Here is a 13,643-nt window from a genome sequence, read left to right as displayed (position 1 = left end):
GCCTGTTTCCTGGTCTGTAAAATAAACACCATTTTAATCCCATTTTACAAGCGGAGAAACCGAGGCCCAGAGACATTAAATTCTGTTAAAGCTACTAAGCGACAGAGCCAGGAATGAAATCCAAAGCCGAGGCCCCAAACCACTGTTTCGCAACCTCAACCTTTCACCCACTTTTAACCCACATTTGAGGCCAAGACCCCAACACATCCCAGCCAAACACCACCCTATGCCATACCGCATAATACCACAGCATACCAACAGCCTGCTACTCGTTCTGTCCACCCCACCGCCCCAACAACCCACCCCTTTCCCTCAGCACCATACCCCCACCCAACACACCTCTCCCCACTCCAGTACCCCACCACCCATCCACCCGGTGCAATACCCCACCCCACCCCACCCCACCCCACCCCAGGGCTGTCGTAAGGACAAAGTGAATGCAAGCCACTGATATACAAGGAACACGGTCTACACAGGCAAGGAGTTTTAAGAACTGGAACGAAGACAGTGGCTCATGCCAGACAAAGGCAAGTCAAGGCCAAACCACTCCAGTTTTGCTGGTACTGGGGAGAGAGTAGGCGTGGCCAGTGCGGCAGACCTACGTCTGGTGACTGGGCACACGGACCCAGGTGGGAGGGACCAGCAGGGGCTCTCCGGGGCCCTCCCTGCTACCCCACGGTGAGGCGGGCAACTCACTCCAGATTCCTGGTGATGTCCAGCTGGGCTGCAGCCTCTGCCATCAGCCGACAGCCTTCATTGTCCAGCTGGTTCCCTGAGAGGCTGAGACAGAAGGGCCTGATGCTCTGTGCTGCTAAGGCGGGGTCCCCCCAGCCTCTGCATGCACGCCGTCCCTCCTTGACTTCAGCCAAAGCATCACTCTGGTAAGTGAGCCTTATTAATAATGGGTGCTGCAAGACTGTGCACTACATGTGCAGCATCATCCCAGCTGCTTCTATGATTATTGGGTATTTAATCCTCATAACAACCCTGTGAAGCAGGCCCCATTATTATCCTCACCTTACTAAGCAGCAAACCAAGGTACAGAGTGGTTAAAACACCTCCTGAAAGGGGGACCTGGGATTTGAACCCAGGCAGCCTGATTCCAAGGCCTCGCCCTCAGCTCTTTCTTTACGCTTCAATCTGCAAAACTGCTTCTTGTGATAAACTCCTTAGTCATACGGGCATCAGATCTACTCTGGGGATCAGGGAAGTTTCCCTGATGTTTGAACAACTTGCTTGAAAAAACCAGGAGCTCAGTAGGTAAGGGGTGGGCGAGAGATGGGGGAAAGGTGATCCCGGTACTGGGCACAACTCATTCAAAGGCCCTGTGGCGTAGCACACAGGAGGACCTGAAAGGGGGACAGTGTGTCAGGATCGATGATTTCAGTGGCAGGGCAGGGTCAGCAGGGGCTTGGGGGGTTGGAGGCAGCGTTCCGGGTCACACAGGATTTTAGCATCCGGGCTTTATCCTGAGCAGTGGGAGGGAGTGAAGGGGGCAGGCAGCAGTGGAGTGCAGTTCACTCTCTACCCGGTGGAGGTGGCCAGTGTGGAAGCAGGGGACCCAGTGAGGAGGCTGATGGGGTCATCCAGGTGAGGAATGAGAGCGGTTCAGACTGGAGAGGTGGATGAGAAGAGGGTGGTTTTGAGAACTACGTGAGGGGTAGGTGGACTTGGCATGGACTGGTTATGGGGGGAAGGGAAGGGAGCTGAGAGGTGTTTGGTCTGTGTAGCCAGGTGGGTGATGGGGTCATACTGCAGGTGAGAGCACCGGGGGAGGGGCAAGCTTGGTGACGGCCAGGTGGGTGGAAGCATGCGAGTTTGGTAAAAACACCTAATCCTGTCTTGGTTCTCTCAGTAGGACCAAGTCAAGGCTCAAGCTTTGGTCACCAAGCCCTCACCTGTCCATCTTTCCCTGGGGTGGGGCCACTCACCTCAAAACACATTATGGCATTCCATCACTCCACCCTCGTGCCCGTTTGATTTCCTGGAATGGTCTTGGCAGGGGTCCTCTCCGGATGACACGACAGGACCTCTACCAATCCCCAAGCCCTACTCTCAAGGAGCTGGACATGAATGGAATTTCTCCAGCCCCAAAGAAGAAGGTGGTCTCACTCTACTCTGGGTGAGGGCACCTGAGAGTTGTGGTCCAGAAGACAGGTGCGATGAGGCTTCTGTTCTGCAGGTCTTGATGACACTGGTTATGGGGACGAGGCCCGTGGGAGTCATTGTCTGAGCTTGAACCTGGCCTGGACTCTTCCTAGCTGTGTGACCTTACCTCTGTGTGGCTTAACTTCCTCTTCTATGAAATGCGTGTAGTAAACAGCACTTACGTCAAAGAGATGGGGAGATTAAATACGAGGATGTTTGTAAAAAAGCCTGGCCCAGGGCAAATGCTAAATAGTGGTAGCTGTTATGATATCTGCATCCCCCAAATTCTTAATGAGGCAACACGCCCTTCCTCACACCATGCTCACACACACAGTAGAGGCCCTTCAGACCCTGCCCTGCCCACGACCCTTCTCCGCCCCAGAACTTCCCATGATACTCACTCCACTTTGTCCAGGTGGGGGCCTTCCTGGAGCTGGGCTATGAGTTCCTGCACGTCATGGACCCTGAGCTGACACTGCTGAAGCCTGAGGTCAGGGTGGAGGCAGAGGGGCTCAGGGTAAGAAGCTACACCATGCCTCCTACGGCTCTAAGGACCACTGCCAGGTGTGGGAGCCAGGAGGCAGACAGACCTGGGGTCTCATCCTGGCCCTGCTTCTTGGTAGCTGGGAAATCTTGGACAAGGTACTTAACCTCAGTCTCCTCCTCTATAAAATGGGAAGAATAGAGCATACTTTGCAGGGTTTTCAAATGAATTACAATGAGGTAATGGATATAAAATACTACAGTGCCCAGCAAGGGCGCATTAAATTATCATAATTATTGTTGTTGTAACAGATGCTCCTTGTTCAAGCCGGGATGGGTTATTCATGTGCTTTCTCTGCTCCATGCCTTTATCCTTTATCCTCCTTGCCCCTGCTACACCTCTCCTGGGAAGGCACCTCCTCTCATATTATATCCCTCCCCTTAAGGCAATGGAGCCCACAGAGGTACCTGAGTGCCAGGCTTCTGCTCTGAGCCTCTTTCCTCTGGCTGGCATTTCCCTGTAGGTCTGATGCCCTGCAAAGAACAAATCCAACACTGGCCTTGGCTTAAGAGTCTAAGACCTGATGAGCCACACCTCTTATTTTAGGTTCTAGGGGCTGAAGACCCTGCAGCATGACCCAAAGTGAATGAGTAACAAAGACAGTTGTCTGAAGGTGCTGAAGGCGTTATTCAGCAGAGCAAGGAGAGCAAAAGGCCGGAGGTCAAATAGGCTTTATTCAAACTCTGGCTCTGCCTTATATATAGCAGTGTGGCCTTGGGCAAGTCACTTCACCTATCTGAGCTTCCACTGTTCTTTTCCAAAATGGGACGACAATATCTAACACAGAGTGATTGAAGGATTAAATGAGATGATGCACGGTCAAGTGCCCCGCATAAGCACAAAATTGAAGCTTAGTAAAAAGAAGCTGCTATTTCAACGTTGAAGCTTTCGATTTGTATATGTGCTACCTGTAGTTCAGAAGGTTGGGAGCATGGACTGTGAGTGGGTCCAGGTTGTGGGGGCCAGGCACACCCAGGTTCTCTCTCACTGGGTCAGGGGAGGGTTGGAGGCTGCCGAGAAGCTGGAACATTATTAGCTACGTTTTCACAGACCTCTAGATTGGCATTGCCCAAAAGAACTTTACACGATGATGAGGATGTTTTATATCTGTGCCACCCGCTGCGGGAGACACTAGCCTCCCACGGTCACTGAGTACCTGAAATGCGGCTAATGTGACTGATAAATTTAAAGGTTCACTTTACTTCATTTTAATTAATATACACCTGAATCGCCACATGTGGCTAGTGGCTACCATACTGGGCATCACAGCTATACAGTTGGAGGAGAAAAAGACATTGGTCCTCCCGGATCTTTGTATGGGCGAGGAAACTGAAGCTCAGAGAAAAGACTTGCCCAAGGACATAAGACATCATCTGTCTGTGTGTCTCAGCCAGGGAGGGGTATGAGGAAGCCTAGTTGTAATGTTCTTTCATGGAAAGGCAATTTCCCTTTCTTCACCCATGCAGGACTAGCCAAGCTGGAATCCACGCACATCTGGAATAGCCAGCACCTAAGTGTCACCTGGATGTCAGTAGTATTTTAAGTACATTAAATGCGTTAATTCATTCAATCCTCAGAGTAACTCTGAGATGTAGGTATCATCGTCTTCTCTTTTTAGAATTTTTTAATTTATTAATTTATTATTTGTTTATTTATTTTGAGAGAGAGAGAGAGAGAGAGAGCACACAAAAGCATGGGGGAGGGACAGAGGGAGACGGAGAGAGAGAGAGAGAGAGAGAGAGAGAGAGAGAGAGAGAGAGAGAGAGAGAGAGAATCTTAAGCAGGTTCCACACTCTGTGTGGAGCCCGACATGAGGCTTGATCCCATGACCCTGGGATCATGACGTGAGCAGAAATCAAGAGGCAGACACTCAAGTGACTGAACTACCCAGGCCCCCTTTTTTTAGATGGAAGAGTTTTCCAGAGTGTTCTCCACATACTAATGCCAACCTAACAGTATATTCATGCCTTCCCTAAGGGCCTGCCTTGCTCTGAGACTTCTGGGGATGCTCCCTCATCACAGGGGCCAGATGTGGTCCAGATACGCTAGAGGAAGTTAAAGTTCTTTGCCAACTCTGAGAAGTAAGTCATTTCTCAGGGCAGCCATAGCAAGAAGCAGCCCCACATTCCAACTCTTCATGTGCTCTCTTGCCCACCTTTCCCTGCAACTGCTTGAGCCCAGACTGCTCTTAAGCCCAGACTCACCCCCTTTCTACGTTCTTACCCTTGAAGTTCTGCAGCTGTCTCCGTGGGCGGGGAAAGAAGGAAGATGAGGTCCGCCTCCCTGCAAGAGTTAGACACCGAGCCATGAGACCAGTGGACTGGAAACCAGCACAATACCCCCTGCCTGCACACCCCTTGCTGTTCCAAACATCTAGAAAAAGTTGATTTTGTAATCAACAGAGAAACAACTGGCAAAAGTGCCCCAAATCAGAAATTAAAATTGTGACTATGCTATTGCTTGATGAATACTTAAAGAGTGTTTTTAAAAGTCAGGAAAGCAATTTTTACAGAGATGACTTTTTTTTTTCCAGAGAAGACTTTTAAATTTTTTTTTTCAACGTTTATTTATTTTTGGGACAGAGAGAGACAGAGCACGAACGGGGGAGGGGCAGAGAGAGAGGGAGACACAGAATCGGAAACAGGCTCCAGGCTCTGAGCCATCAGCCCAGAGCCCGACGCGGGGCTCGAACCCACGGACCGCGAGATCGTGACCTGGCTGAAGTCGGACGCTTAACCGACTGCGCCACCCAGGCGCCCCCAGAGAGGACTTTTAAAAATTAGGAATGCAAAGAGTTTTTATGGGAGTTACAGTATTTTAGGTTTGCATGGCACTTAACCTACTCCATAATCCAAACAGGTATCCCTAGTTCAGCACCATGGAGAGCAACATGCGGCTAATTATCCCCTGGGCTAGGCCTATGCTTCCTAGATCTGTTGATCCATTCCTTCAACTATCTGTCCATCCATTCATCTATCCGTCCATTATTCTACTCATTCAACCATCCGTCCATCCGTCCTTCCGTCCGTCCGTCCGTCCGTCCATCCATCCATCCATCCATCCTTCTATCCATCCACTATATACTGAGTACCAGGTGCCATATCTGAACTAGGCTCTGGAGATAACGATATGAATAAAACAAATTCAGGTGCCCACACATGTAGGTCTTGCAGACTAGGTGCTCCTTTTCCCACCCACTACCTTCCCCTCCCCTTTTCTCAAGACCCTGAGGCCCAGATTCCATTCCTGCTCACCTGACCTGCAGCATCCTGACAGCAGGGCTTGTGATTGCTACCTTTGTCAAGCAGAGTAAGGTTGACATGGAGACACTGTTGCGGCTCAGGCTGCAAGATTGTGGCAAGGGTGTCAGGAGTGAACCCTATATTCCATGGGCTCCTGAAGAGACTTTCTTTGCTCTCCAGGGAGGAGGGTGACTCAGGCAAAGGGGTGGAAAGACTGCTTACTCAAGCTTCTGGAGCCGCGGCAAACAAAGAAGCACCTCCACAATGTTCAGCAACACCCCGTCCTTGAGCTGGTTGTCCTGAAAACTGCAGGGAGACCAAGGCCCAGCCCCTCAGCCATGGAGTTGGGGGATTTGGGAGCCCCAGTTGACAGGTGATACGGCTGCCCTTGTGCAGGAGACACAAGTCATAGGCCCACAAGGTGTTGGTGGCCTGCTCCACAGTATCCAGTAAGCCCAGCTAAGTGGAAAGGCCCCCTGCCAGCCTCACTTCTGTCCCTATTCAGCCCCAAAGGGGAGCTCCTGCCTAGGCCCAAGAGATCCAGATAACGGGGCTGTGAAGGCCTCATGAAGCGGAATGAGGACACCCAGCACCCTGCTCTCAGGGCTATGTCTGGGATGTGCCTGCGGCTGGAGTTTATTAGGGCCTCTCGGCTCCTAGGTGATGAGCAGAGTCTAGACTGGATAAAGGAGATGCTGCCTCCATCCCCAGCTCTGGCCTTGACCCCTAGTCTGAGCACATTCTTTCCAGGCTCACATTCTCCATCTGTCAAATGGAGTCCACAACCCAGCCTTGCCTGAGTTCCTAGCTGGAGGGACAGAAGTGTGAGGGTACCTTTGTGCATGATTGCTCTGGTCAGTGCAAAGGTTTGGAAATGTGAATTGTTAACGCTGTTTTTCCTGATTATTGAGAGTGACCTTAATCTTTTCTCCTATCACCTAGTGATTCCACATAAAGGCACTCAGCTGTGGGGAATAGGAGCTGAGGTCCTACACTCCACTCAACAACCAGTACAACCTAGTGCCAGGCTGCATCTCTCTGGATGAATGGATGCCTTTTCTAAGTCTCATAAAGGTGCCATATAAGCTAGTGATGGTTCTACCAATGAACTGCTGAGAAGGTTCCCTGGCTCCACCCCTCTCAGGCTACTCATCACAAACACAGGGCAGGAGTATATTTGTGCTCATGTGCTTAGTTAGTGTGTAATTGCATCTAAGTGTGTATGTGGATCTAAGTGTGCGTGCATGTGTGCACACCTATGAATGTGCAGGTCAGGAGAGCAGGAGAGTGCAAGTGTGAATACATAGGTGCACGAGTGTGAAGGTATGTGTGTGTTTCATGCACTTACTTGTATCCACAGTGCCCAACACCTGCCTACACGCTGCTATCCCTTCTCTCAGGGTCACGGAAAGAGGGCTCAAAATTCAAGCTCCTTAAAGATGGAGCAAAATATTAGATGAGGGAAGCAGTGCTCTAGGGTCTTTGGGAGCCTTGTGTTTGGATCCAGACCCACACAGTTCTTGGATCTATGCCTCCCCTTTCCGGGTCCCATTGAAAAACAACTGGCCAGATCCTGATGGAATATGCAGGATTCATCACAGGCTCCAGGGGGTGCACAGGGACCTGGGAAGTGACTTGTCCCCATAGCCAGCAGGTCTTCCTGGAGATCACTCACCTGACCTCTTCCAGCTGTGGACAGAGGGGCAAAGCCTGCACCAGGCGGCCGATGCCTTGGGCAGTGATCTTACTTCCTGCTAACCTACAGGATAAGCAAAGAGGGTGGGAAGGAACAGAGATGGGAAAGGGGGTAGGCCAGGAATCTGCCCTGTGCAGGGTTGAAGGGAGAGGGGAGAGTTCCAGGCATCTCTGGCTGAGGATTCCTCTTGGACCCAAGCCCTGGCTCACCCCAGCTTCTTCAGGCTCCCCATTGTCGGCAGGCTCCTGGAGAGGGCTTCTGCAAAGGCGTCCCCACACTTCCTGCTCTTAAAGCTGCCACAGGAAGAGGCAAGATGGCAGAGAATCAGCACGGAACAGGGCTTAGAGGCCATCACCCACCCCCTCCTCTGACGGATGGAACTGAATACAGTTATGTTAATAGTGGTAGCAGTAGTTGCTGTTCGTAGTAGTAACAAATACATATTATGGCAGACACTGCTAACTGTCCATTGAAACCCATTCTCCACTGATAGAGCTCTAATTGGGAACGTGGTTTCCCAGTCAGAGATGGCATTTCCAGCCTTCCTTGCAGCTCAGGGTGGCTATATGACTATGTTGTCACCACTGGAATGTGAGTGGAAAGAATGTGCTCTGTGTCCACGTGTGTGGGATTTAATACGCTGGGTGTATTGAGTATATGCTCCCCTTCCCTTCCCCTAAGCCAGAACGCGGATATGCCCATGACCCAGCTTTGACCATGCAGATTCAGACGCCCAAGGAGATGATGGAGAGACAGTGGGAGGGATCTGGGTCCCTGCAGGACCACACAGAGCTGAGCCATCTCACCAACCTGGACCACTGACCTCTGGGTCTCCCATGACAGCGAAACAAAATTCAACATTATTTAACCCACTGTATTCGGGGGGGAAGGGTTCTCTGTTATAAGCCTCACCTTTTCTCCAGCTACTACTACACATACTGAGCCTCCACCATGAGCCAGGCACTGGCTAAGGAGGGTCTTCCCCGTATTCTCTTACCCCCTCTCCCAACCACCCCACGCAGTTGGTATTACCACGAATTCATTTTAGGGAGGAAGAAACTCAGGCCGAGAGGTTAAGTAGCCTGCCAGAAGTCAAACCACCTCTGGACGCGGAGGCTCCAGCTCACGGCTGAGAGGGAGGGGGAGACTAAAAGCCTAGCAACCGCAGCAAAAGGAGGGCCAGCTGGACCCTAAGGTCTTGGCGAGGCGTGGAGCTTCCCCACCGGCTCTCAGGCTAAGCGGTAGTTCAGACTATCTGTTCTGATGTTTGAGATTCGTACCCAGCCTCCCTCAGCAAGAACAGCTCACCTGAGATTCTCTACCTGCTTACAGCCTGCCAGGGCCTCAGGGCAGTGGGGCTCCAGGGGGCAGCCTTCAAAATCCAGCTGGATGGGGGCATTCCTGTGCCCCAGGATGTTGTTCAGGGAAGCCAGGTCGGCATAGGTCAGTGGGAAATTGTGGAAGGACAGGTGACAGGGGAGGCTTTGGGCCATGAGGCTGGCCAGCTCAGGCTCCTGGGTCTCACCCACGCAGTGACAGAGTGCCACAACCTTCGGTCCCGTGAGCCTGCGGGTGGCCAACTTCCTCAAGGCCTGCATCACCTCAGCCTGCCTGGCACCCACCCACACCTCGTCCCTCTGTGCCACGTGGCTGAGGAAGGGACAGCAGGCGCGGGACGCCAGCCCAGCCAGGAAGGTGGGGAGGTGGTCTAAGAGGCCCAGTCTAGCTTTGGTCCGCAGCACCCAGCGAGAACTGAGGGTGACATAGTGGGCAAGTGCATTTTTGTCCACCTCGGGGCTGGCCATCAGGTGCAAGGCGGCAAAAAACTCCTGCAGGCTGAGGTGGGTGAAGGCATAGCCTGTCTCCTGGTGCCCAGGGCCTGTGCAGATGCAGAAGGAGGTCAACAAGCCGAGGGCAGCCCCAAAGGCCATCATGGGGGGAGGGATGTCTCCTACAGAGAAGATAACCTTCCCGGTCTCCAGACCCCTCAGGGCCACCTCGCTGAGGCCCAGCAGGGACTCAGGAAGCAGGTGCCCACGGGGGCCGAGGGTAGATACCATCTGCACATAGTTCTGAGTCACGGTGGGCAGAAGGGCCGCAGATTGGCCTGGAGAGCTGCTTGGGAGCAGATGGTAGAGGCAGAGGCAGGTGACTTGGCATACTGCGGGCACCGCGCACATGCTCTGGAGATGTCTGTTTTCCCTCAGCTCTGCCAGGGCTGCCTCCTGCCACGGCTGGTTACTGAAGAAGCGGCCCACGTACTCCTCCACCCGCGGCCTGTCAAAGCCCCACATGTGGACCATGGCCGCCTCTGTGGGCAGACAGTCGGGCAGCTTCCCTGGACGGGAGGTGGCCAATACCCAGCAGCCAGGCAGGAGGGTCCCTTTGCAGAGTCCGGAGAAGAGGGCAAGGGCCGGACTTGGGGCCTCAGGACCTGCAGTGTCCTTGCTGGAAGGGGGGTGGAGGGCCTGGTCCAGTCCGTCAAAGATCAGCAGGACTCCCTTAGCGTTCTCCTCCAGGTACTGGAAGACCAAGTCGGGGCCTGCCTCGGGGCTCAGGTACAGATCAAAAAGAAGCTGGGGCAGCGTCAGGAACTCTGTGATCAGGTTGAGCTGGCGGAATTCAAAAAGGAACAGGGCCTGGAAGCGGTCCAGCTGGCCGTCAGCCCACTTCTGGCAGAGCCGGTGGGCCAGTGTGGTCTTGCCCATGCCCGCCTTCCCCAGGAGCACCGTCACCCTCGGACCCTTGTCGGCCTTGGTGTTGAAGAGGTCCAGGATGCTCGCCTCAGTGCCATCTTCTGCCTTGGGGTCCCCCAGGATGGCCCCCTCCTGAGTGTTGAAGGGTGCTGTGGCCCGGCTCCACTGCAGGATTGGCGGGATATACGCCTGGTGGAAGGCAAGGGGTTGTCCTGGCCGGCGCGTCCTGCTGCCATAGCGCTGCTGGGCAGAACTCCTCAGCAGCTGCAGGTACCTCTTGGCCAGCTCTGCAAGGGGCAGGGAGAGGCATGAAGGCTGGAGCCCCCCACCCCCAGATCCCCTCACCCCAGTACCGGCAGTTGGGAGCCTGTGGCCTCAGCTGTGTATATATAGGTGTGGGAGGGCTGGCAAGAGCGCACGGGGGCTGTCGTACCAACCAAATCCCTAGAAGGAACTGGTTCTACAGAAGCACAGGTTCTGTAGAATGGCCTTTGGGCCATTTAAATAGGGAAGTCCGACCGGGGAAGCATGGTTCGTGGTTCTGTTTGTTCTGCAACAGTATACATGTAAAGCTTTCAATGAGATGGGGAGGAAAAGTGGAGCACTCCCTTTGTAGCATCTTCTTGGAACAGACTGTGTATCTCAGTAGCCCGTTCCTCTCCCTAATATTTCGGGGCTGCAATGCCCAGGGGTGAGCGCTAATAACCTGTAGGCCCAAGCGCTGACCAGTCGGAATTGGAGCTGGGCCCTTACTGCGCGAGGTACTAACTTTTTAATTGCTGGATCACTGGGAGATCTTGGGTGGCCCAGGGGAAGGACTGGAGCCACTGTCAGGGGATACTGGGGACAACTGGTTGAGAACAAGGACCCTTCTGGACAACTGGTGGAGAAAAGAGAGCAGTTCTGTCTTTTCCACTTCCTCTGGCCTAGCTGGTCCTCGGCCGTCCCCCGGGCCTTGCGGTGGTGCTGGGGTCTCCCTGACATCCCGCCTATCTCTAAACTGGCCACTGAGGGTCCAGGTCTGAGGTCATGCTGGTCACCTCCCTGAGGCTCCCTCAATCCTGAGGAAATGGTGTCCCCGTAAGAGCCCAGATGATGAAGCTGCAATCTACTGGGAGTGCTTCAAGCCCCTTCAGCTGCACCATCTCTGGAGAAGGCCCTGTGGCCTCCTGTGGGGGAGGTCCTCCTTGCCAGACCCAGCCTCTCCTCCGCCCACCCAAGACCTCCAGTCCATATCTACCGGAAGCTTGGAAAACAAGAGTCACCGGGCCCTCGGAGGCTTGTCAACAGGGCACAGAGTCCAGGATCTGTGCCCTAGCCCCAAGGTAATCCAATCCTTACGTCTGGGTCTCTCCTCACCTTCGTACCCACCTAGCTGCTGCTTCCTACACTGCTTCGGGCGGGGTGAGGACCCACAGCTCTGATGAGGCCGCTTGAGGCCTGGAAAGAATGAAAGAAGGGTAAGGGACGACGTTTGGGAGCCTGGGCTGAGGGGGCACAAGCACCTTTGGGGAGCTCCAGTCCACAAATACGTAGCAGGCAGACAAGTGTCTCCACACCCGGGGACTGAGCGACGGGCAAAGGCTGCATCAACACCAGCTTCTGTTTGCAGAAGTGGGTCTCAGGCCTGTGTTAGAGGCCTGGAGGCTCTGGGCTGGGGATCTCCCAGGCTGCAGGGAGCTGGGCCCACAGCCAGCAGCCTTGGGAACACGTGGCCCCAAGCACTGCATGGCTTGGGAAAGACCCAGGTCTGTCGAGGCCACCGCTGGTTAGAAAAGTGGAGTTTCCAATGGGCCAGGCCTGTGCCCTCTCTCTTGTGCCCGTGTGTTTTATCGCCCTCATTTCACATCTTCCACATTTGGTTTAATGCTTCCCTTAATGGTTTCACGAATTCTTGTCGGTTATGGATTGTCAACAGTCACTTTAATGCCTTTCTAAAGAGGTTGGGAAAGGAAGAAAGGGAGAAGGAAAACAAGAAGGAAAGGGAGCGAGGACGGAGGGGAGGAAGAAGGGAAAGAGGACTTAGGGAAGAATTTGAAGAAGTAATGTGGGATATTCCTACAGCCAGGCATTAGTGACCAATCAGAGCAGCCCTGAGAGGTCCCTTGCGTTGCCAGGTGTTAACTTAAATTTTTTTTATTATTTATTTATTTCAAAAGATTTTCTTTATTTGTTTGTTTATATTTGAGAGAGAGAGAGAGAGAGAGAGAGAGAGAGCATGTGCTCATGCATGCACAAGAGTGCAGGAGAGGGACAGAGAGAGAGGGAAAAAAATCTTAATCAGGCTCCACGCTCAGTGTGCAGGGGCTAAATCCCAGGACCGTGAGATCATGACCTGAGCCAAAATCAAGAGTGGGACACTCAAAAAAAATAAAAAAACAAAAAAAAAGAAGAGTTGGACCCTCAATGACTGAGCCACCCAGGCACTCCCTGGTTGACTTTTTATAGGTGCTGGCTTATAGGAGACTCAGGGATCCCAAAGAGGAACTGGAACCTGTTTGAGAGTATTTTAATATTCCAATAAGTCCTCTATTAAAAAAAATGTTTATATATTTATTTTGAGAAAGACAGAGTGTGTGCCCGTAAGTGGGGGAGGGGCAGAGAGATGGAGAGACAGAATCCCAAGCAGGTTCCACGCCGTCAGTGCAGAGCCCGATGCGGGGCCTGATCCCATGACGGTGAGATCATGACCTGAGCTGAAATCAAGAGTCAGGCACATAATTGACTGAGCCACCCAGGCTCCCCAAGTTCTCTGTTAATAAGGGACTCACTGGCTAAATATCAATCAGGCTTGGCCATAGCCATGTGATAGTTATGCCAGTTCAATGATTTAAGCCAGAAGGGACAGGGACCAGGACAAATAGTTTTGATCTGCTGGGGAGCTGGGATTATGGAGTGGCTGTTCTGTTAAAGCCTGCTGAAGTTAATGCCAAGCACAGCTATAAGTACAAAGCCCATACTTCTACAGAAATAAAAGGCATCTAAATTGGAAAGGAAGAAGTAAAATCTGTTTATGGATGAGAAGATCTTATATGTAGAAAGCCTTAAAAACTCCACAAAAAAGTTTTTTAGAATACATGAATTCAGCAAAGTAGCCGGATACAAAGTCATCACACAAAAGTGAGCTGCATTTCTACACATAATGAACCACCTAAAAAGGAAATTACAAAAGCATCAAAAGAATAAAATGGTTAAGAATTAACCACCAACAGGTGGAAAACCTGTACGATGAAAAGTAGAAAACATTGTTGAAAGAAATTAAAGAAGGCATAAATAAATGGAAATATATCCCAGGCTCATTGGAAGACTATTATTAA

The 13,643-nt window shown here is 52.2% G+C and overlaps 1 protein-coding gene across 15 annotated transcripts in view; it reads right to left on the bottom strand.

Moving 5' to 3' along the window:
• NLRC5 (NLR family CARD domain containing 5) overlaps positions 1-13,643 on the bottom strand; it is an 86,966-nt gene that overhangs the window by 41,293 nt on the left and 32,030 nt on the right. For 6 of the 15 annotated variants that reach the window (XM_011290148.3, XM_019819771.3, XM_045045642.1 and 3 more), the window contains 10 exons: positions 11,686-11,766; positions 8,939-10,613; positions 7,840-7,923; positions 7,610-7,693; positions 6,157-6,240; positions 5,947-6,036; positions 4,916-4,975; positions 3,100-3,165; positions 2,550-2,633; positions 697-780 (listed from right to left, as the gene is read on the bottom strand). In XM_011290148.3, the coding sequence (XP_011288450.2) occupies positions 697-780; positions 2,550-2,633; positions 3,100-3,165; positions 4,916-4,975; positions 5,947-6,036; positions 6,157-6,240; positions 7,610-7,693; positions 7,840-7,923; positions 8,939-10,613; positions 11,686-11,766 (2,392 nt within the window). The remainder of the gene's footprint in view (positions 1-696; positions 781-2,549; positions 2,634-3,099; positions 3,166-4,915; positions 4,976-5,946; positions 6,037-6,156; positions 6,241-7,609; positions 7,694-7,839; positions 7,924-8,938; positions 10,614-11,685; positions 11,767-13,643) is intronic. The other 9 variants (XM_045045654.1, XM_045045644.1, XM_045045646.1 and 6 more) reach the window with 5 other exon arrangements.

This window comes from Felis catus, chromosome E2, assembly GCF_018350175.1.
Source record: "Felis catus isolate Fca126 chromosome E2, F.catus_Fca126_mat1.0, whole genome shotgun sequence".
Lineage (NCBI taxonomy): Eukaryota > Metazoa > Chordata > Mammalia > Carnivora > Felidae > Felis > Felis catus.
The sequence above is the reverse complement of the archived record's forward strand: the minus strand, read 5'-3'. Positions and strand labels throughout refer to the sequence as shown.